Genomic DNA, 19,822 nt, shown 5'->3' with positions numbered 1-19,822 from the left:
TAAGTTGTCACTATTTAATTAGAACCAATGACTAAATAAATCACAATGATTAGTCAAATTTTGATTTGTCTCTTACTTTTCAAAATTGGAATGATAAATCTCCAAGTGTTCAGAAATTCACAACTATCTCATGCGTCATTTTCCGATGAAACATGCATTGATATGACAAACAGATTACGCAACTATTCCACCACCGTTTCTAGGAAAACCTTAAACCGCACAACATCGCTATGCGTCATCGTCGTTTTGTCCACGTAGATAAATCTAGTTGTCACATCATCGCGATTTCATCGCAAAAAAAAAACAATATGAATAATTGCAAAATCTTGAAACATGATGAGTTGTCATTGCAATATTGAAAAGTATGGACTGACCAGAATTTGACCATATTTAGTGATTTATTTTATAATTTGCATTCTATTTGTGATATGTTATTTTCTCGAATTGGACGTGATCTATTTTCCAGTAACAATGTTTCAACCATTTTTTCTCTTTTATCTCTCTCTCCTAGTTTACAAATTTGCATTAAAACACGTGTCGTCTACTACCAAGACTATTTTTTTTTTTGAATGGTTTGGTAAAATTCACGATAATCTTGCACACTAGCTTTGCGTGAGGGAACTTTAATATATTTCTTAATTGCGTATTTGCATTAAGACATTTACGATATACGTCTGCAGATTAAATCGGAAATGTTTTTGAGTAGCGGAAATAATATATTGATATACAGAGTATGTTTTCTTCATCTTCTACTTCTTCAAAACCGTAATGTATGAGAATATTTTATCAAACTAATTATCTAATGGCTGTTATAATTGAGTTAGTTAGAGTGCCCAAATTGCGTGGAGAGAATACTTACCTGTTACCGGGCCCACCAAACTGTAATTTTAACTTATTTTTTATTATATATATAGAAAACTTATTTTGCAGAAAAGTTTGAAAAATTGGTAAGAGAACAAAAAATATATTTTGTTTAAAAAATCAATGAATGTAAAGATAACAAAATATCACTACTAATTTTATTTACTATTCGTAAAACAGAATCTCCTTTCAGCTATTTTAACTATATCTGTATATGCACAGGGGTACGGTCAATTCAAATTTTGAGATTCTTATAATTCTGAATCATTCTAATTAAGGAAATTTATTTTATATGAGAAAAACACTACTTTAAAGCGCAGGCATATTATAGACTAATATTTTAGTAATCATTAATGCTGTAAAATTACAAACAGAAAAAAGTGATAAATTACAAAATTTCTCTTTTTAGTTGTAACATCACCATAATGAGCTGGAACATTAGAAGTTTGACATAGACGTAAATCACTCTTCCATCAACTCAAAATTAATCATTCTTTGGTTAGACATCCGCAGTGGTGCTTAGACCAGCCATAGGCCAGCCATTCTCTCCTCTGCCACGTCAGCAACACTAAAAAAACCACCTGCCACGTCAGATTTAGGCCAGCCATAGGCCAGCCGCAATAAAAATAATTCAAAATATACTACATTTACGGAATTAAAATTGCGATATACGGAATTAAATTTACGACACATATACGGGAAAAATAATCCATTCCATTAAAAAAAAAGTACAAAGATTAAAAAAAAAAGTACATGATTTAAAAAAAAAAAAAAAGGGCTTCAACACCCAAGCCCCGCCACTCTCTACTCCTCATCGCCGTCGCCCTCCTCGTCGCCGCCGCCGTCTCCGCCGCCGCTGCCGCCACCCGTGGTATCTGAGCCCACGTCGGAACCCCCCAGCCGTGACCTCGCGATCTCTAAATCAGCACGCATGCTCTCGAGCATCTGTTATAGAAACCTCTTCTCCGTGGGTCAGTGGCGTTCTTCCACTCTCGGAAGACCTGTAACATCTGTGCCCGCGTTTGGTTACGCGAATGGAGAGTGTACTCGAGTGGGGCTGCTGGGAGGGCGGAGGACTGGACCTCGCGGGGCGATAGGGGGGATCCGCCCCTCGCAGCCCGCTGCGCCCGCTTCTGTCCAACCGGGCGGGGGCGACCAGTAAATGAAGGAGGGGATGGAAACTCCTCAGCATCCGGGGGGAGGTCGTGGGATCCGCCGCTGTAGTCGCCGCTATAGTTAAGTCGCTACTTCTTCGGCCACCCAGCGTCGCACCCCGCCCGGAACTTCTCGGAGTCCTTCAGCAACAAGAAGCACTCCCAGAAGGTGAACTCCTTATACTTCCCCTCCAAGGGGAACTGACTCGCGGCTATCCTTCGGGCGTCGTCCTCAGTCTGCCCACTTCTAAGCTGACGGAGGGCGTTGGCGTACAAATTTGCAAAACGGCCCACCGCGGCCCTGGTGCGCTCCCACCCCTTCCGGACCTCCTCGTTGCTGAAGTCCTTCCCGTGCGGGCAGTGGTTCTTATAGGCAGCCTTGATCTTCGCCCACATGTTGACGACCCGCTGGTTGTTCGCAACCAGTGGATCGTCGCACACCTCCAACCACCCCTTGGCCACCGCGGCGTACTCATCCTCCGTCCACTTCCTCCGGCCGGTGGCAGTGGGCTGCGATGACTCGCCGACCGCCTTGCCCTTCCCCTTCCCCCTCGTCTTCTTCCTCGGCGCGGCCGGCGTCGCTCGAACGGGAGTATCATCGTCCCCGAGATCGATCCCCATATCATGCAATGACAGAAGGTCATCGCCAGAGAACTGCGTCTCCACCGGGGTCGACGTGTGAGACGAAGCCGTCAAAAAATCAAGCGAGGGCCGATATACCGCGTCCCCTCCCGGTGACCCCTGCACCCCCCCCCCCCCCCGGCATCCCGGGATGCATACCGTGCGGCATCCCCCCCTGCCACATCATCCCCATCATCTGCTGCTGCATCTGGGGCATACCCCCCCACCCGGGCGCTGACTGCCCGCTGCTCCCCTGCCCGCCGCCCGGCATCCCCCACGGCATACCCCCCGGCATACCCCCCTGGTTCCCCCCCATCGCCCCCCCGGCGCATCAGCCATCATCCCCATCATCTGATTCCAAGGGATGTTAAATCCCGGGCCCATCTGCCCCCATCCAGATCCCACGGGTGCTGTGGGAGTCTGAGAGCCGCTCGTCGCCGGACTGGACTCGTTGTTGTGATCCATCACTCGATGATGCTCTTGAACAGAAAGTTAGAGAGAGAGAAAACTCGTTAAAACAAGTGGTGCAAATGAAAATGAAACGAAAATCGCGTTTATATATGATTTAAAAAAAAAAAAAAATCGAAAATCGGCGCTGGCCGATCGGGCCTCCACAATGGCGGCTGGCCGATCGGCTAGCGTTTCGGCCAACGACGAGCGATCGGCGAGCCCACGCCGATCCGCTCGCCGATTTTGCGCTGGCCGATTGCAATGGTTCGGCTAGCCGATCGGCCAGCGCGACGAATCGGCTAGCCGGTCGCTAGCCGACCATTGTGGATGCTCTTATGTCCCAAAATGCAATCTGTTTTTTTTTGTTTTAATTGTTATTTTACTAAAAAGCCCGTATTTATTAATAAGAGCATAATTAAACAATTGCGCGTCAATTTTATTTTGCAATGTTCGAATTCCCTTAAATGGTTACCAAGTTTATGATAAAAAGGATTAAAAAAATATGATTAAATTTGTGTGATGCCATGCTCCCACGAAACATGTTAAAGGAGATTAAAAATGGTAAAATCATCTGTTTGAACTATTCTTTTCCCACAAAGAAAAGAACCATTAATTTATTTTCAAAATATCTTACATGAAAACTGAAAGCAAACCATTATAATGGGACTGAGAAGATATTTTTAGAAAACAATTACTTTCTCTAAATATCTGAAAGAGTTCGAGAACATAGAGAATAAGTACTAAAAGAGATTCTTAAATGACCAATAACAAAAAGTAATTAAGTCATAACAAGAGTTGGTCATGTGCATGTGCTCATATGTTGATTCAATGGTGGAGTGACTAATGTCGAAGGCTAAAGGTCTAATATATTGTGACTCGACCTTTATAGTGATTGAAATAGATTTAAAAATAGGAGAGAGAGAGAGAGTTAAAAGTGGTGGATTAATACCGAAAAGGTAAGAGACCTAATTCTAGGTTAGCAAACTCTTTTCCCGACAATTTAAACCATTTGTAGCAAAAAATATACGTCCATAAATGTAATTATATTTCGGCAAATTGTTGAAAAATCATTAAATTTAGTTAATTTCTGATTAATTCCATAATCTAAAAAATAGTAGATTAAATCATAAATTTGATACTTTTCTCGATTGACCCATGAGAAAAAAAATGTTGGCCTGCTTTATGTTTAAATTTATTGTTGTGACATGATATGTTATATGTGTAAATATTAAGGACTAATTAGTTATACGGAGTACGTGGGAATTGAGAATATATTCACATAAGTATTTTTGTTTGCCTTCTCATACATAATTTCCTCCAAATTCGAGATTATGAGGAAGTTGAGAAAAATCAAATTTATAATAGCACAATCAATCATTATATTCAAATTGAGGAATTAATCGTATTTAATACTCCATCTGTTCCACTGAAGATGAAGATGACCCATTTTCGTTTTTAGTTTGTCCCAATCAAGGAGACACATTACTTAAAATAGAAACTCATTTATCTCTACTTTATTCTCTCTCTTACTTACTCTCTCCAATCAACATACAAAATAAAGTTGCATAAAATCTCGTACCTTCCAAGGATTGGGTCATCTTTCTTGCGACGGAGGGAATAAATTTTATTGATAATTTTACCCAAACACTTAATCCGTTTAATATTAATAAAACCTCGATGCATATTTCTCAAATAATGGAATAAAATTCCCCACCATTGTGAGGTAAAGAATCAATGAATTCACAAAACCGAACAACCTTTTTTTGTATATATTTTTGTTTATATCTTTTGAGACATATTATGTGGAATAAACGGTCTATGCATATAATTCAGAAATGCACAGAGGATCATGTGTGGGCCCCATTTCAACAGTTCAGTGTAACAAATTTCTCCTTACAGGAAACAGAGATATACAAAAAGACTATTGAAAATAGAAAGCATACAAATAAAAGAATTCCAAAAACTAAAATATTTTTTCCATAATGAGAAAATAAATATACATATAAGTATTAGTCCCCTCCTAACCCACACCATACTCAACCAAACCCACAAAAATTTCACCTCCCTTTTCACTCAGACTTCTGATTTTCGCTTTTTTGGTACAGATTTCTTCAACTGCGCAAAAAGCTCAAATATGTTATGCTTTCTTCAATTCCATCTGTTTTAACAGTTTTTTTTAGTTTCTCTTTCACAGAAATCAACAGAAAGATGTATAATCAGGAAAATGGCGATTTCGATCAAAGCAGCATTTCACACGGAAGTGGAATGTCTCAAGTTGAGAACGCTTTCTCCCAAAACCATTTCTCAATGGAGGAGCAATCCTACCCCCAAAACGACGTCGCCGCAGCCGTCGCCGCCGCGTCAGCCCTGGAGATGGAGCTGCAGCAGCAGCTCGAGATCGAGCAGTGCTACAACAACAAATCCGGCGCCGAGATCCCCCAAGATTCCTCAAGCTGGCAAGAGATCGCCGGATTCAACGCCGAGAACGGCCACTACCACCACCAATCGCAGAATCCGGCGGCCGATTTCAACCAAATGTACGCCGCCGCATCTTCCATGGTTGCCGACGCCCCCGATTTGCTCAACATATTCCCCCTCCCGCGCTCGTCTCTCCTCCCCAACTTCTCGCAGAAATCCCCGGCTTTCCTCGCCTCGCTCGGGCTGCTCGGCGACGTCAACGTCAACGTCAGCCCCTCCGCCGACGGATCCTCCGCCTCGAGCGGCGTCCTCTACGATCCTCTCCTGCCGCTGAATCTCCCTCCTCAGCCGCCTCTCCTCAGAGAGCTCTTCCACTCTCTCCCCCACGGCGGAGGGGTTTACTCGCTCGGCGGAGGTCTCTTCACTAACGGCGTTGACGAGAGAGAGCCAAACGTCGGTCTGTACCAAAACGGCGTTGATCGTGTCTATGAGTTCAACGCGGCCGAGATCGGCGGTAAAAATCGAGACGGAATCAAAGACGCGAAGCATTTCGCGACGGAGAAGCATCGGAGAGTGCTGTTGAATGATAAGTACCAAGCGCTCAGATCCTTGGTTCCTACTCCAACTAAGGTATGAAATCAATCGATTAATCTCATGAATCTCGTCAATTTGGGTAAAATTCAACTGATTGTGACTGAAACTGAAAATTGGAAATTGAAGAATGATAGAGCGTCGATCGTTGGCGACGCGATCCGGTACATCGACGAGCTGAAGATGACGGTGGCGGAGCTGAAAGGTTTGGTGGAGAAGAAGAGATGCGCGAGGGAGAGGCTGAAGCGGCCGAAGATGGAGGAGCATGAAGGCGAATCGAAATGCGTTGGTGACATGAATGGATCCTCGCTGCGGAGCTCGTGGCTGCACAGGAAGTCGAAGAACACGGAGGTGGATGTGCGGATCATCGACGACGAGATCACGGTGAAGCTGGTGCAGCAGAAGAGGATCAACTGCTTGCTGTTTGTATCCAAGGTGCTTGATGAATTGCAGCTCGATCTCCACCATGTTGCTGGTGGCCTTATTGGGGACTACTACAGTTATCTTTTCAACTCCAAGGTTTAATACATTGCTATTTCATTTGATTCAACCACTTTTTTCTCTCTCCATTGTATTCAATCGTTTGATGATGTGCAGATTTGCGAGGGTTCGATTGTGTACGCGAGCGCGGTGGCGAACAAGCTTATCGAGGTTGTGGACAAGCAGTATGCCGCGGTTCCACCGCCGGCAGGTAGCTATTGAGCTGATGTTTAAAATTAGTTTTAACTGTTACAGTTGATCTGTAGCTAGAAAATCTTACTTCAACATTATAACATAAATTCATGCTTGTAATAGTTTAATGCATTTGTGGAAGGTGCACAAATGGCTAAACATCTTTACTATGGTTATGTCTCTCTAGCTAAATGTGTTTCTTTTCAATTACTACAAGCTACTGATTAGACAGTTTTCTTACTAATATGCTAATAAAATGAGGCTGAAGAATAGCTCAATTGATTAGAGTGTTCGCTTTCAATCAATGTGTAAAATGCTTAATTAAGATGATGGCCAAAAAGTTTGGATGATTAATGTTGATAATGTAAAATAAACATAATCGACTATTATAAATACTACTACTAATCTACTATTGATATTCTTATAACATATCATACTAATATTTTACTCCCGATCGAGCATACATCAACTAGATTTAATTAAATTACAAACAAGACTAAAATTTATATAAGATAATATAATAAGTATATAATATAATAATTACGATGACAATTATTGATCACGGACAATGGATCAGAAAAGCAAATTGTACTTTTATTTGACCATTATTCATTTCATGATCGAGAAATGATTTGTAAATTGTAATGGTCATAACTATATGTAGACATAGCATACAACTTATTGCTCAATATTTTTAGTAGCTTTATTAACTAAAACCATTATTATGCGAATATATTATTTTTATTGGCAACATGTATCATCGTAACTATTGTACTACTTATAACTTATAAGAGTACCATTTCTTATCTACGATACATGGTTTTAAGAGTTACAACTACTTTTCTTACATTTTCATTCTCATTCTTCATTTAGAATGCCAACTTGCGACTCTTGCACCTAGTTAAAAGAGACCTATTTCTCATCTCATCTAAATAATACACATATTCTTTGTCTAAGACCATACATAATTTATTCTAACATTCTTATGCATAAAAATGCTCAAAGCTAAGCTAGTAACAACATAGACAAAAGAGAAGATCGGAGTACTCATAAGTAACCTCAACCAATCCAAATAATAATAATATTAATAATAAAACATATTGCAGAGAAGACAACAAAATTCGAAATCCTCTTCTTATTCAAGCTTTAAAAATATTATGTACAATTATTTAACTTATTGGGTGTAAATCTCATGAGAATGAAATGTTGTTCGATGTTTCTTTTATTGTATACGATTGAGTTAATGAGGAATCAACTTAGCATCAAACAAGTTGGTCTAATTAGATGTTGCGAATTTTATCGGAGGTGAAAAATCTCAATTTAATTCCCAACGAAGCATAAGCCCAAACTATTTTGGCAAAGAGATACACACATCTATATGTTGGAGAGAGAGATGCTATGTTTGTTTAGCGTTAACAGAATTCTTTAAATATGCCATCACAACATTTGTGTGAGTAACCTTTTATTATGCAATGATTGATCAGTTGCAAAATCAAGAAATATAACAAATTTTCTCTTCTGATTTGCCGCTGACCGTAACTAACAAAATTAGGGCGAAATCAGTTACAACATTCCAAAGATTAATACATGCACCATCAGTTATACATATATCTACAATTCAAATTCAACGCAAAAATTATTATTATATCATAGGATCGAAACTAAACATATTTATTGCTTGGACGACTTCGATCAAATATTTTTTTTACGTACGTATTCAATATATATTCCTATTCGTAAATAGCAATTAAGACATACTGTATATAATAATAATACAGTTTTCAGTATTGAGCATGCTATGATGTTGATTTTATTTTTTTACATACTAATCGACTGTATTATTCGCGATATTTTTGCTTACCAACTTGACTTGAGTTAATTATAATTAGTACTGTAGTAGTAGTATTTTCTTTATTGCTTTATTAAATTTAAAGATTATTTATCTACACTTCTGATATGATGCCTATAGCATTGGCGAGACACGCCCCCATCAGTTGTGAAATTTCTATGAATTTTTTAATATATTTGTATTTTTGATAATAAGGGAGTATTATTGACTTGCCAAATTTGATACATTAAACATCTATCCGTCCTAAAAATTAGTTTAATTATCTATAAGTACATAAACAATTTTCAAATTTTGATTTTCTTTTGTTTTTCTAAAATAAAATTTGGACTTTTAACATTTTTTAAATTTTAGCATAATCCAAATATCGTTGACAAACAACTTAATTGATTATCTAGAGTTTTAATATTAATTACACTCACAATGCTAGGCTTTGGTCGGCAAGAAAATAGATTGAAAATTATTGCAACAAAACTCTAGTAGGAGTAATAGTTTTTTTAACAAGTAGTAGTATATCATAATCCATTAAAATTTATTACTTTGACTGTGATATTTAAGGTACTAGCGAAGAAATTTGAATTAATGCCAAATTCTAAAATATTAAAATGCCATATAGTTTTTGACCAAAAATACTTTTTTGAAATCCGAATCTCTGGTACTATTATAAGCTTGCTGTTTTTTACTGCTTTTTGATCACTTATCGAAGGTACAAATAACAGAAATCAAAGAAAAAAAAATGTATTTAGAAAAGGGTGGATTGGACGAAGGCAGCAGTATGAGTATGCATGGAAGCGGATACACTGAAGCTCATCATGCTTTCTCCCAATCCTACCCTCAAAACATGGAGCTCCAGATCGACCACTGCTTCACCACCATCAACGCCGCCGACATCCAATCCTCGAATTGGAATCCTTTCAACCAAAATTTCGCACCTGATTTCAACCAATTTTACGCTCCTAAAGCTGCATTTGCCGAATTCCCCGATCTGCTCCCCAATTTTCCCCCAAATTCTGCCGCTTCTCTGTTTCCTTTGAATCCGCCCCCTCAGCTCTTCTACTCTTTGCCAAACGGCAATAGTGATTTTGATTTCACTGAAGGTGGGGAAAATGGAGATGGAATTGGCGATTCCATACGAAATCCGAGGGAGAAGCAAAGGAGAGTGGTGGTGAAAGGAAAGTATGAAGCTCTACGAGCATTGATTCCAACTCCAACTAAGGTAATTAGTTACTCTAATCTCTTCTACATTCTATTGAATTATTTAATTAAAGTCTGATATTGGTGATTGAAGATTGACAGAGCGTCGATCGTGGGCGACGCCATTGGGTACATCAAGGAGCTGAAGACGACTGTGGCTGAGCTGAAGGTTCTGGTGGAGAGAAAGAGACGTGCGAGAGAGGATGAGAAGGGTGGATCAATATCATCGTGGCTGCACAGGAAAACGAAGAACACGGAGGTGGATGTTCGGATCGTGGACGATGAGATCACGGTGAAGCTGGTGCAGGATAAGAGGATCAACTGCTTGCTGTTTGCATCCAAGGTGCTTGATGAAATGCCGCTCGACCTGAATCATGTGGCTGGAGGCCTCATTGGTGATTACTACACTTACCTTTTTAACTCCAAGGTTAATTAGTACTACTAATTTCATTTTTCATTCTATTATTAAATTTTTGTTTTTATTTTATTTATATTAATCTACATGATTGTGGTTGCAGATTTGTGATGGCTCAATTGTGTATGCAAGTGCAGTTGCAAACAAGCTCATCCAAGTTGTGGATAAACAGTATGCAGCAATCCCTACAACAACTATCTATTAGGTAACCTCATTTCTTTAGTGAAATGGGAAAATTAGTTTATGTCACAATTGAAACATAAACACATACACAGTAGGAAAGTAAGTGTGGTGAGAGAATGATAAAGGTAAAAAAAAATGGTTAGTCAAAGTGGTGAAAAAGAGAGTTTCTGAATAAGAGCATGAATTGGTACACTCATTCTTGCTCTGTAACAGATGCTTACTAAGTCAGCAATGGTACTGTTGTCCGATTTCTATCTTGCAACTGAAGTTAGTACCATACTAATGGCTTTAACTCCATGAGTATGACATGGCAAAATTAATTCCACATGTTTTTGCATTTATGGAATCCATTGACATATTTTGTTTTGATAATTAATGCATTCTAATCTCTTTATATGTATAGTGTTTCTTGTCATGAGTATTTTGTATATCTTGCCATTTTCCCCGCTTAATAAGTTGATCAATTAAATTTCAGGTTATAGAGAGGGGATTTGTTCTAAACAAGACTTGATGCTGAAGTGAAGACCCAAGAATCATTCTTAATCTTATCTATAATTATGTACAATTATTACCTTTAATTCACTTTAAACTAGACGAATAAAAGCTGAAATATTATGCATGGTTGTTTGAAAGTGTATTGCTATATATTCCCGGAGACCATTTTATATCATCTCTGATAGTAATTATTTTCTCGAACTAATTATCTGTAACCATTTCAATTAGACGCATGAAATCAGTTTAATTATGAGTTAAAACCAATACTAACAAATAAAGGAAAATAGTAGGGCGAGCACAAAGGAGATCCAATCGATTGGCCACCTCCCCAAATCCAACATAAACTTGTTGCCGCTGGGATCGGTGTGGACAATTGGTACAAAACTAAAACTAATATTCCAAATCAAAGAAGTACTATATTTACTTGTTTTATTGGTCAAGGCATTGAAGCTCTTTTAACACCAAAAATGCTATATTTTTATTTTTAGATTGTTTTTTTTTTCTGAGGTGTTGCCACTGTAATTATTGCATGCAAACTATTTTTTTTATTGTATGACTTGCTTACGTGTCTACTTAGACTGATAAGATACATAGATGGATAAATACTTACGAAATACTAATTTACTAATGGATTAATTAATTTTAAAGTTGTTTAATAGTAGGAGTATTTCTTATCTTTCAACTACATATTTGATTTTTTACTTAAACTAAGTATCCATGAAGAACTTACATTAGCTCCACAAGAAATTGATTCTTGAATTGCAGTCGCAAAAAATTATAAAGAAATATTTTGATATACTATACTAACCAATGTAGGCACACAAATAAACCTTGGAAAACAAATTACTTCGGTTTCAAGCTTAAAATCAATTAACTATTCGTTTCTGGAGTTCATTTCTGGAGTATTAATCATGCAGGAAACCAGTAGTGTAAATGTGGAAATGTTATATAAACAAAAAAAAAAAAAAAAAAAGAAAAAAAAGAAGAAGAATTAAACAACATTACACGATAAGAGGAAGAAAATCCTGAGTATAAAAGATTCAAAACATAACACGAAGAAAATGTTGGCACCCGGCAGACGGGGCACGAGACACGGTGCACTGAGCACGGGTCACAAGACATGGTGCACAGAGCTCGCGGTGAGCATCCTGCGCGTGTGGGCTCTACCGCTCATCTTAGTCCACGATAATTATTACAAGTAATAATTCATCATATTAAATACATGTTTAATAAGGATTTGTCCACCAATGTGGGATAATTAACACTTTTAATTAATCCCTTGGTTTTATTATCTCATTGCTCCTTTATAGGTCACAACCGTGACAAACTTTAATTCATAATTTCTCACTCACCGGGAATCGGTTTAGAGAAAATGAATATACCACAGTTATCTACTCTAAAAGTAGATCGTCACTATTGCATTTAATTTTACAAAATTAAAAATGTCTCGTCACATTAATTATTGGTCAAAGTCCATTGACCAAACACGATTCCTAAGTTTGACCTGCTTTGAAAAGTAATTCGATTATTTTGATATATATATCTTGCCATTTTCCCCGATTAATAAGTTGATCGTCATGTACTCATGTTCTGGGTTCACGGATCATCTATTTGTAGCCATTTCAATAAGGCACATGAAATCAGTAATTATAAGTTATCAATATTACTAGCCTATCAACAATCAAATGTACTACTATTAATTACTTCGACCAAACATATTTTCTATCTTAGTAAAACTTTGAACTGAATGACTTGAAATATGTCAATTAAATATGATTAACATTGTTCATGCATTAGAACGACATTATATGAATAGTATGTCTTGACATTAATCTAATTATCAAAATTATTGAAAACTAAATAAAATTATCAAAATTTGTGATTAGGACCTCGTTACAAATCTTATAAAGTTATCTTTAATTTGAAATTTTTTTATTAAAAAATAGTTTAAATCAAGACAGTTATATTGGTTTAAAGTTTTGAGATAATTTTTAAAGTTACTTATACTCCCTCCGTCTCTTAAATTTTTTCACATTTTTCCATTTCCGTCCGTCCCACAAAATTTGTCATATTTCATTTTTATCATTTTTTGTAGTGGACCTCATATTCTACTAACTCATTCTCACTCACATTTTATTATAAAACTAATATTTAAAAGTAGATATCACTCTCCACTAAATTTTTCAACACACTTTTCATTACATTTCTTAAAACTCATTTCCACTCAAGGTGTGACAAAGTTTGTGAGACGAACGGAGTAATTAACAAAATTTAGTTTCCATTGATACACCTGATTGAAATTATGTACACACCATGTTGACGTTGTTACAATAGCTAGTTGACATCACATGGAAATTGATCTTGATCGTTTGTTATCAGATTGAATGAATTAGACTTGATAATAGTCCAAGGAAAGAAGGTAAATTAAAAAGGCAAACAAAAATAACTAACTTTTTACTTTTATAATCAAGAAGAGGGAGATATGCCTTCTCAAAATGAAAGAAGGTATAATACCTTCTCAAATACCTTTTCCATTGGAGTATGAAATTTTATGAAGAAGATGAAAATATGGTAGTTTTTTCTCTTTTACCTCTCCATTTACCTTTTTCCTTGGCGGTGCTCTTATTAATTTATTCTGTAGGTGCCTAATAAGACTCACCCCATATACATAATTTATAAGTTATGGTTTAAGAATATATTTAAATTTTACTATCCAATATCGGTGCATCTCATTTGTTTTGAATAAACTCTGGAAAACAGAATATCTCATAATATCAATTATATTGGTTACAGTCTTAAAATTAATCAACCAATTCTTAACATTATTAAATCTTAATTCCGTGCTTGATTAATGGTTTAATAATCATAAAGGAAAACAATATAGTAGTGCAATACTTAATGATTAATTATTTTGTGAACTTGGATACGATCGATAAAGAAAATGAGAGAGAAAAGAAACAATGACAATGAATCACTCTCGAAAACGACTGAACATACTAGGAAAACAAAACCAACCGATAAAAAACACAAGTTTCTAAATCTCGTCTATTAAATCCTCCAAAAAATACCATTAAAACAAACAACATAGAATTTGACTCAAGTCAGAACAAAAAACAACTAAAAGATCAACTTTTATTGCAATTCTTCATCATGATCGTATGAGGCCTTAAATCTTGATTACACAAGAAAACCCCAATTAAAAAAAACTAGTGCTACTTATGGTGGTATTTGATGGCGATGCAAAAGTGTCCATCTTTGCGATATCCCCAGCCACAAACGTAGTCCCCTTTCTTCAATTTGTTGTCACTAACAAGCTTGAACCATTCTCCACTTATCTCAGCCACGCCGGCGAAGATTTTACTATGCTTCAACCGCATCTTGTAACCATTGCCGTTTTGATCTATCGTTTCCACCTCAAGAAACCCTTCTTTTTCTACCTTCCTTCTCTCTTCTTCTCTAAGAAACCACATAACTCTCTCGCTCCCCCTCACGAAAAGCGTGTTCGACACGTCCATGGCATCGAGTGTCTTTTCGAACACTTCAAACATATCTGCTGGAGTTGCTTCTGTTTCGATTGGGACAAGGTGAGTACGAATGGGGCCGGTGCGGTTTTCGTCGAAGAAATCGTATTCATGGACGACTATTTGTTCCGACGATGAATTCTCTTCGTTCTTCATCTCCACTCTTTTGTTATAATTCTAAGTTTAACTATTATGCAACACTATGTATGTTATATATAAGAGGATTTCGGCACTATTGTGAATCCAATTCATGAACGGAATAAAATTGATTATAGTTACAATTTATTAATAATTCTTTATTGAAAGTTGATTCCTTATAATTATCGGATATATAAGCGAAATCAGAGGAGTGTTTATGTAGCCTTCTATGATCAAAGCCAATAAGACATCCAAGATTGTGTATATCTTAATGTTATTTTATTTATTATTTTTCTCTTTCTTTCTTACTTTAACTCATTTTCTTTTTCTCTCCCTTACTTTATTAATATTTCTTCCTTATTTATCAATCGTGCACACTTCAAAATATCTAATTTTCAAGGACAGAGGTTTTTAACAATTTATGGATGGATATATTTAATTTTGTATATCCAAGATCGGTACGTCATAATAAACTCGGAGAAACAAATTAAATGAAATCATAATGACTCGGAAATCAAAGAGTGAAATGAAACAATATACTCATGAAGATGAAGAAGAAACAAAATAGCAGAATATCCACATAAAAAAAATGAGGTCAACCTCTCCTCGTGTTTTGAGGGGTGTCCATCATTTTGGCGATATCCCCAGCGCTGAACAAGGTCGCGGCTGATCGTTGAGGAAATCTTATTCAAACATGGGTTTTATATTTTAGTAATGGACCCTAAAATTCATTAAGATTAGAATTTTTTTTTTCATCTCTCTTATTTTACCTATTTTTCTCTATCTCCTCTCTTATTTTATTAATTTTATATTAAAATTCGTACTGTTTCTAAAGTTTTTATTTTTAGAAAATGAGAAAGTAATAAACATAACTATTACTGTTATAGAGTATGTTTGGTATTTTCCATGGACTAGAAAATTTAATCGAAAATGTCAAAAATTGATCCTTAGTGTGAATTTCCAAAATTTGGGGAAAGTTTGATTTAGCAAGAAATTGACAATAGAGGAGAAAAGTTGAGTATTGCTATGATTCTTCAAAATATGATTCCAAGAAATAGAATTTCTTCGAGATTATTCATCATATTTCTCGAAATATGCAAAGAAATTGTTAGAATTTTAAATTTGTATTAATTAATTTAATAATTAAATTAAATTAACTATTGCCCATAAAAACTCAATTATTTGATGTATAACTAAAATAATATTTTTAAATTAATTTTTTTTATCGATGATAATAATAAATTATATTAAGAATTTTATAATTTCGTTACTCCTTATATTGAGTCAAATTCCTAATGCTTAATTTATATTAAGACTTTCTTAATTAGTTATTAATTTGTAACATAATAATTAATAGTAATTGTTATTATTATAATATTATAAAATATTAAAAATGAAATTAAATACTCCCACTATTGGTTGGGCACGGGGTGTTCCGTTTGCATGATTGTATCACAGATTAAATATGTAGTGTGCTTGGTTTATGAGATTCAATCTCATATGGATAATCATAGGATAATTAGTCATAGCTAACCCCTATGACTAAGATATCCTCACAACTCAATCCTAGATTGTATCTTGGTATTATTTTATCTAGAAAATTGAATGCCATTAAAAGATAATTAGTGTATTGTTAAAGGAGAATGAATATCATCTAATTAAAGAAAAAAAAGAATATTAACTTAGAAAGTGCATATCAATTACATGATCCTAGCCTGTCAATTAATCTCCGTAATTTCCTTTAATTTGATATGCTTTGACATTAAGAGCAGTGTACTAGAAAATAAAACTGCAACTAACTAACAAATAAACTAACTCTATAACTTCTACTAACAAACTTGCTTCACCGATGAGCTAGAGGTAATAGATGGTTTGACCTGCTTTGTAAAGTAATTCGATTATTTGGTATCTTGCCATTTTTTCCCCCAATTAATAAGTTGATCGTCATGTTTCTGGGTTCACGGATCATATCTATTTGTAGCCATTTAAACAATTATAAGTTATCAATCTTACTAGCCAATCAACAATCAAATGTACTACTCCCTCCGTCCGCCATTAGGAGTTCCATTCATGGTCGGCATGAGTTTTAAGAAATGTTATGAAAAGTGGGTGAAAATAAATTAGTGGAATATGGGTCCCACTTGTATATATTAGTTTTAAATGAAATGTGATTGGAATGAGTTAGTGGAATGTGAGACCCTATTACAATTTCTTGTAAAAGTGAATCGGGACTCTTATTCGCGGACGGACTAAAATGGAAAAACAGGACTCTTATTTGCGGACGGAAGGAGTATAAGTACTTGGACCAAACATATTTTGTATCTTAGCATTCACACCAAAGCAGATTAATTTTTGGTTTACTAATAATATAACACCAAACAATGTTAAAGGAAATAGTGAAGGAGATCCAATTAATTGGCCACATCTCCAAATACATCTGTGTTCTATAAATCTATTAACATATCAATCACACAAAACGATACATTAAGCACTTACTAAAGTGCCTCTAACTTAACAATAAACTGATTCTTCAATTGTAGATTTGTAGTCATTTCTTAATTACCCAGTCTGAATTTACACGTATTCAACCAATTGATATCATTGTTCAAAGAGAAAATCAGAGAGAGAAGATGTAATCAATTAACATAACATGAAGACGAAGGAGAAAGAGAAACAAAATCTTGATTACAAAAGAAAACCCCAATCAAGGGCGGTAGTATTTGATGGCGATGCAGAGACGTCCATCTTTGCGATATCCCCAGCCGTAAACCCAATCCCCTTCCTTCAATTTGTTGACACTAACAAGCTTGAACCATTCTCCACTAATCTCAGCCACGCCGGTGAAGATACGGCTCTTCTTCAACCGCATCATGTAACCGTTGCCACTTGGATCTGTCGTTTCCACCTCAAGAAACCCTGCTCTCTCTATATTCCTTCTCTCTTCTTCTGTAAGACCCCACATCACATCCTCGCTCCATCTCACGAAAAGCGTGTTCGACACGTCCATGCCCTCCAGCGTCTTTTCGAACAAACTGTCCGCTTCATTTTCGTCGGTTGGAATAAACCGCGGCTCAACTGGTTGAACGACATCAAGATCCGCTGGAGTTGCTTCTCTTCCAATTGGAACAAGGTGAGTGCGAACGGGGCCGCTGCGGTTATTGTCGAAGAAATCGTATTCGTAGATGACTCTTTGATGCTTCATTGATTCTCTTCCCATTGGGACAAGGTGAGTACGAACGGGGCTGGTGCGGTTTTCGTCGAAGAAATCGTATTCGTAGACGACTCTTTGTTTCGACGTTGAACCCTCACCGTTCTCCATTTCCGATCCACTGCTTTGATATAATTTTAAATGTGTTTTGGTTCTACGCAATGCAACTCTATGTATGCTCTATATATAGGATTTGGCACTAGTGGGAATCCAATTCAACAACGGATATAATTTACTGCTACTATTTATTTATGAAAGAATTGTGTGTATCATAATGCTATTTTACTCAGTACAAAAATTCTCTCATACTCCCTCCGTCCCCGAATACTTGACACGGTTTGATCCGGCACGAGTTTTAAGAAATATAATGGAAAGTGTGTTGAAAAAGTTGGTGGGATGTGGGTCCTACTTTAAAAGTATTAGTTTTATAATAAATGTGAGTAGGAATGAGTTAGTGGAATATGGGGTCCACTACCAAAAATGGAAAAAGTGAACTGTGTCAAGTATTCGGGGACGGACCGAAATGACAAACTGTGTCAAGTATTCGGGGACGGAGGGAGTAATTCTTAACTTGAAATTTTAGTATCTATGTTGATGAGATCATATACAAATAATGGTATTCAAAATATTGTTGAATACATTCTTCTATATGTGCATGCCGTTCTGATTGTGACGAATCACATTTGTCTTCCTGTATAGGAAATCCAAAATAAATCTTTGTCTTGTCCACATCAAATCTTGCATGACAGTTTTCGTGATTCTCGTTATGTCAAAAGGTATAGGAAAACTATGATGGTATAGTAAAACTGTCAACTGAATGACTTGAAATATGTCAACTAAATATGATTAATATTGTGCATGCATTAGAATGACATTATGTGCACAGTATATGTTGCTATTAATCTGATTATCGAAAATATTAAAAATTCAAATAAAATTAACAAAATTTGTGATTAGGACCTCATTATAAATCTTATAAAGTTATCTTTAATTTGTTTTTTATGAAAAAATAGTTTAAATCAAGATAGTCATATTGGTTCAAAGTTTTGAGATTTTTTTAATGTTAGTTATACTCCCTCTCTTCCTTAAATTTTGTCACATTTTTTCATTTTCGTCCGTCCCACAAAATTCGTCACATTTCACCTTTTATCATTTTTTTTAGTGGACCTCATATTCCACTAACTTATTCTCACTGACATTTGTTATAAAACTAATACTCCCTCCGTCCCACTTTAGGAGTCTTATTTGAGTTCGGCACGGGTATTAAGAAATGTAAAGGAAAGTTAGTGAAAAAAAGATAGTGAAATGTGGGTCATAGGATTATTACATTATGTGTAACTAAATTCATAGGATTCTAGGGATATGTTAGTAACGACTTTGGTTATACAATTCCTTTTCTGTTTAATATCTGTTTTGTTTTTACTTTATTTCTTCCCTAAGTGTATAATGATGCTTCATAATTGAGTGACACAATTATGGATGATTTAATATAACTTGCTACATAATCGTGAGAGGAGGTTGGCGAGTTAGATCCACTTAGTAAACACTACAGTTAGCTTCCCTTAAAACGACACTGTTAATTGAAGGGTCTTAGGAGCTTTTAGGAGTTACATATTTAGGATTGACAACCCTTAATGTTAGTAAGCAACGTTTGCATCGCATGAGCATAAGCTAGGTGACTCGTCCTATCAAAGTAATAACTGTGCTAGGGTATTGTAATTGGAATTTGTATAACTATAACTGTGAACGCACATCCCTGGAATTCCCTTATCTCTATACTTTTATCTCCGTGATTTATTTGCATTTAGTTGTTTATTGCTTTTAATTGTTTTCTGTTTTCGAAAATTCTCAAATCTTTCAGTTTTTCAAATAGTAATTGAGTTTTAGTAGAGAGTAGCTAGGCTATGATTTTTTTCCCATGATCGATATATGGCACTGACCTTTAACTATACTATTCCTACTGTGTATACTTGCAGGTATTTATAGTGCTAATAAAAAGTGCATCAAAATCTCACTTTCAGTTGACGCCGCCGAAGCTTGCCCACGTTGTCGGAC

General features: G+C 36.1%; 4 protein-coding genes across 5 annotated transcripts; 2 read left to right on the top strand and 2 right to left on the bottom strand.

The window, feature by feature from the left end:
* Positions 1-5,135: 5,135 nt before the first annotated feature.
* Positions 5,136-6,959, top strand: LOC125198309 (transcription factor bHLH10-like). 2 transcript variants are annotated; one of them, XM_048096684.1, is made up of 4 exons: positions 5,136-5,185; positions 5,281-6,134; positions 6,225-6,614; positions 6,693-6,959. In XM_048096684.1, exons 2-4 carry the CDS (start codon positions 5,295-5,297, stop codon positions 6,795-6,797), a joined length of 1,335 nt encoding a protein of 444 aa, XP_047952641.1. In that variant the 5' UTR covers positions 5,136-5,185; positions 5,281-5,294; the 3' UTR covers positions 6,798-6,959. The 2 variants fall into 2 exon arrangements, with proteins under 2 accessions (XP_047952641.1, XP_047952640.1); XM_048096683.2 differs by having other exon boundaries at positions 5,154-6,134.
* Positions 6,960-9,331: 2,372 nt separating this feature from the next.
* LOC125202560 (transcription factor bHLH10-like) lies at positions 9,332-11,075 on the top strand. The gene is made up of 4 exons (XM_048100979.2): positions 9,332-9,829; positions 9,902-10,234; positions 10,326-10,427; positions 10,881-11,075. The coding sequence occupies exons 1-3, from the start codon at positions 9,350-9,352 to the stop codon at positions 10,425-10,427; spliced, it is 915 nt and encodes a 304-aa protein (XP_047956936.1). The 5' UTR covers positions 9,332-9,349; the 3' UTR covers positions 10,881-11,075.
* Positions 11,076-14,032: 2,957 nt separating this feature from the next.
* Positions 14,033-14,577, bottom strand: LOC148932800 (B3 domain-containing protein At1g05930-like). The gene is made up of 2 exons (XM_089063985.1): positions 14,117-14,577; positions 14,033-14,072 (listed from the first exon to the last, which is right to left on the bottom strand). Exons 1-2 carry the CDS (start codon positions 14,575-14,577, stop codon positions 14,033-14,035), a joined length of 501 nt encoding a protein of 166 aa, XP_088920111.1.
* Positions 14,578-17,263: 2,686 nt separating this feature from the next.
* Positions 17,264-17,878, bottom strand: LOC148932799 (uncharacterized). The gene has a single exon (XM_089065230.1). The coding sequence runs from the start codon at positions 17,876-17,878 to the stop codon at positions 17,264-17,266; it is 615 nt and encodes a 204-aa protein (XP_088921356.1).
* Between the last annotated feature and the right edge of the window lie 1,944 nt (positions 17,879-19,822).

Source organism: Salvia hispanica, chromosome 2, assembly GCF_029641045.1.
Source record: "Salvia hispanica isolate PSC_SH4W2 chromosome 2, Shi_PSC_v1, whole genome shotgun sequence".
Classification (NCBI taxonomy): Eukaryota; Viridiplantae; Streptophyta; class Magnoliopsida; order Lamiales; family Lamiaceae; genus Salvia; species Salvia hispanica.
This window is presented reverse-complemented; position numbering and strand designations above follow the sequence as displayed.

What these genes read in the sequence shown, in the direction of transcription:
- LOC125198309 (XM_048096683.2), top strand. Translation starts at nt 5,226, where the DNA reads ATGCTTTCTTCAATTCCATCTGTTTTAACAGTTTTTTTTAGTTTCTCT. An exon ending in TGGTTCCTACTCCAACTAAG is followed by an intron (nt 6,135 to 6,224) that starts GTATGAAATCAA and finishes TGGAAATTGAAG; the next exon opens with AATGATAGAGCGTCGATCGT. An exon ending in GTTATCTTTTCAACTCCAAG is followed by an intron (nt 6,615 to 6,692) that starts GTTTAATACATT and finishes GATGATGTGCAG; the next exon opens with ATTTGCGAGGGTTCGATTGT.
- LOC125202560 (XM_048100979.2), top strand. Translation starts at nt 9,350, where the DNA reads ATGTATTTAGAAAAGGGTGGATTGGACGAAGGCAGCAGTATGAGTATG. An exon ending in TGATTCCAACTCCAACTAAG is followed by an intron (nt 9,830 to 9,901) that starts GTAATTAGTTAC and finishes TGGTGATTGAAG; the next exon opens with ATTGACAGAGCGTCGATCGT. An exon ending in CTTACCTTTTTAACTCCAAG is followed by an intron (nt 10,235 to 10,325) that starts GTTAATTAGTAC and finishes TTGTGGTTGCAG; the next exon opens with ATTTGTGATGGCTCAATTGT.
- LOC148932800 (XM_089063985.1), bottom strand. Translation starts at nt 14,577, where the DNA reads ATGAAGAACGAAGAGAATTCATCGTCGGAACAAATAGTCGTCCATGAA. An exon ending in GCCATCAAATACCACCATAA is followed by an intron (nt 14,073 to 14,116) that starts GTAGCACTAGTT and finishes TGTGTAATCAAG; the next exon opens with ATTTAAGGCCTCATACGATC.
- LOC148932799 (XM_089065230.1), bottom strand. Translation starts at nt 17,878, where the DNA reads ATGGAGAACGGTGAGGGTTCAACGTCGAAACAAAGAGTCGTCTACGAA.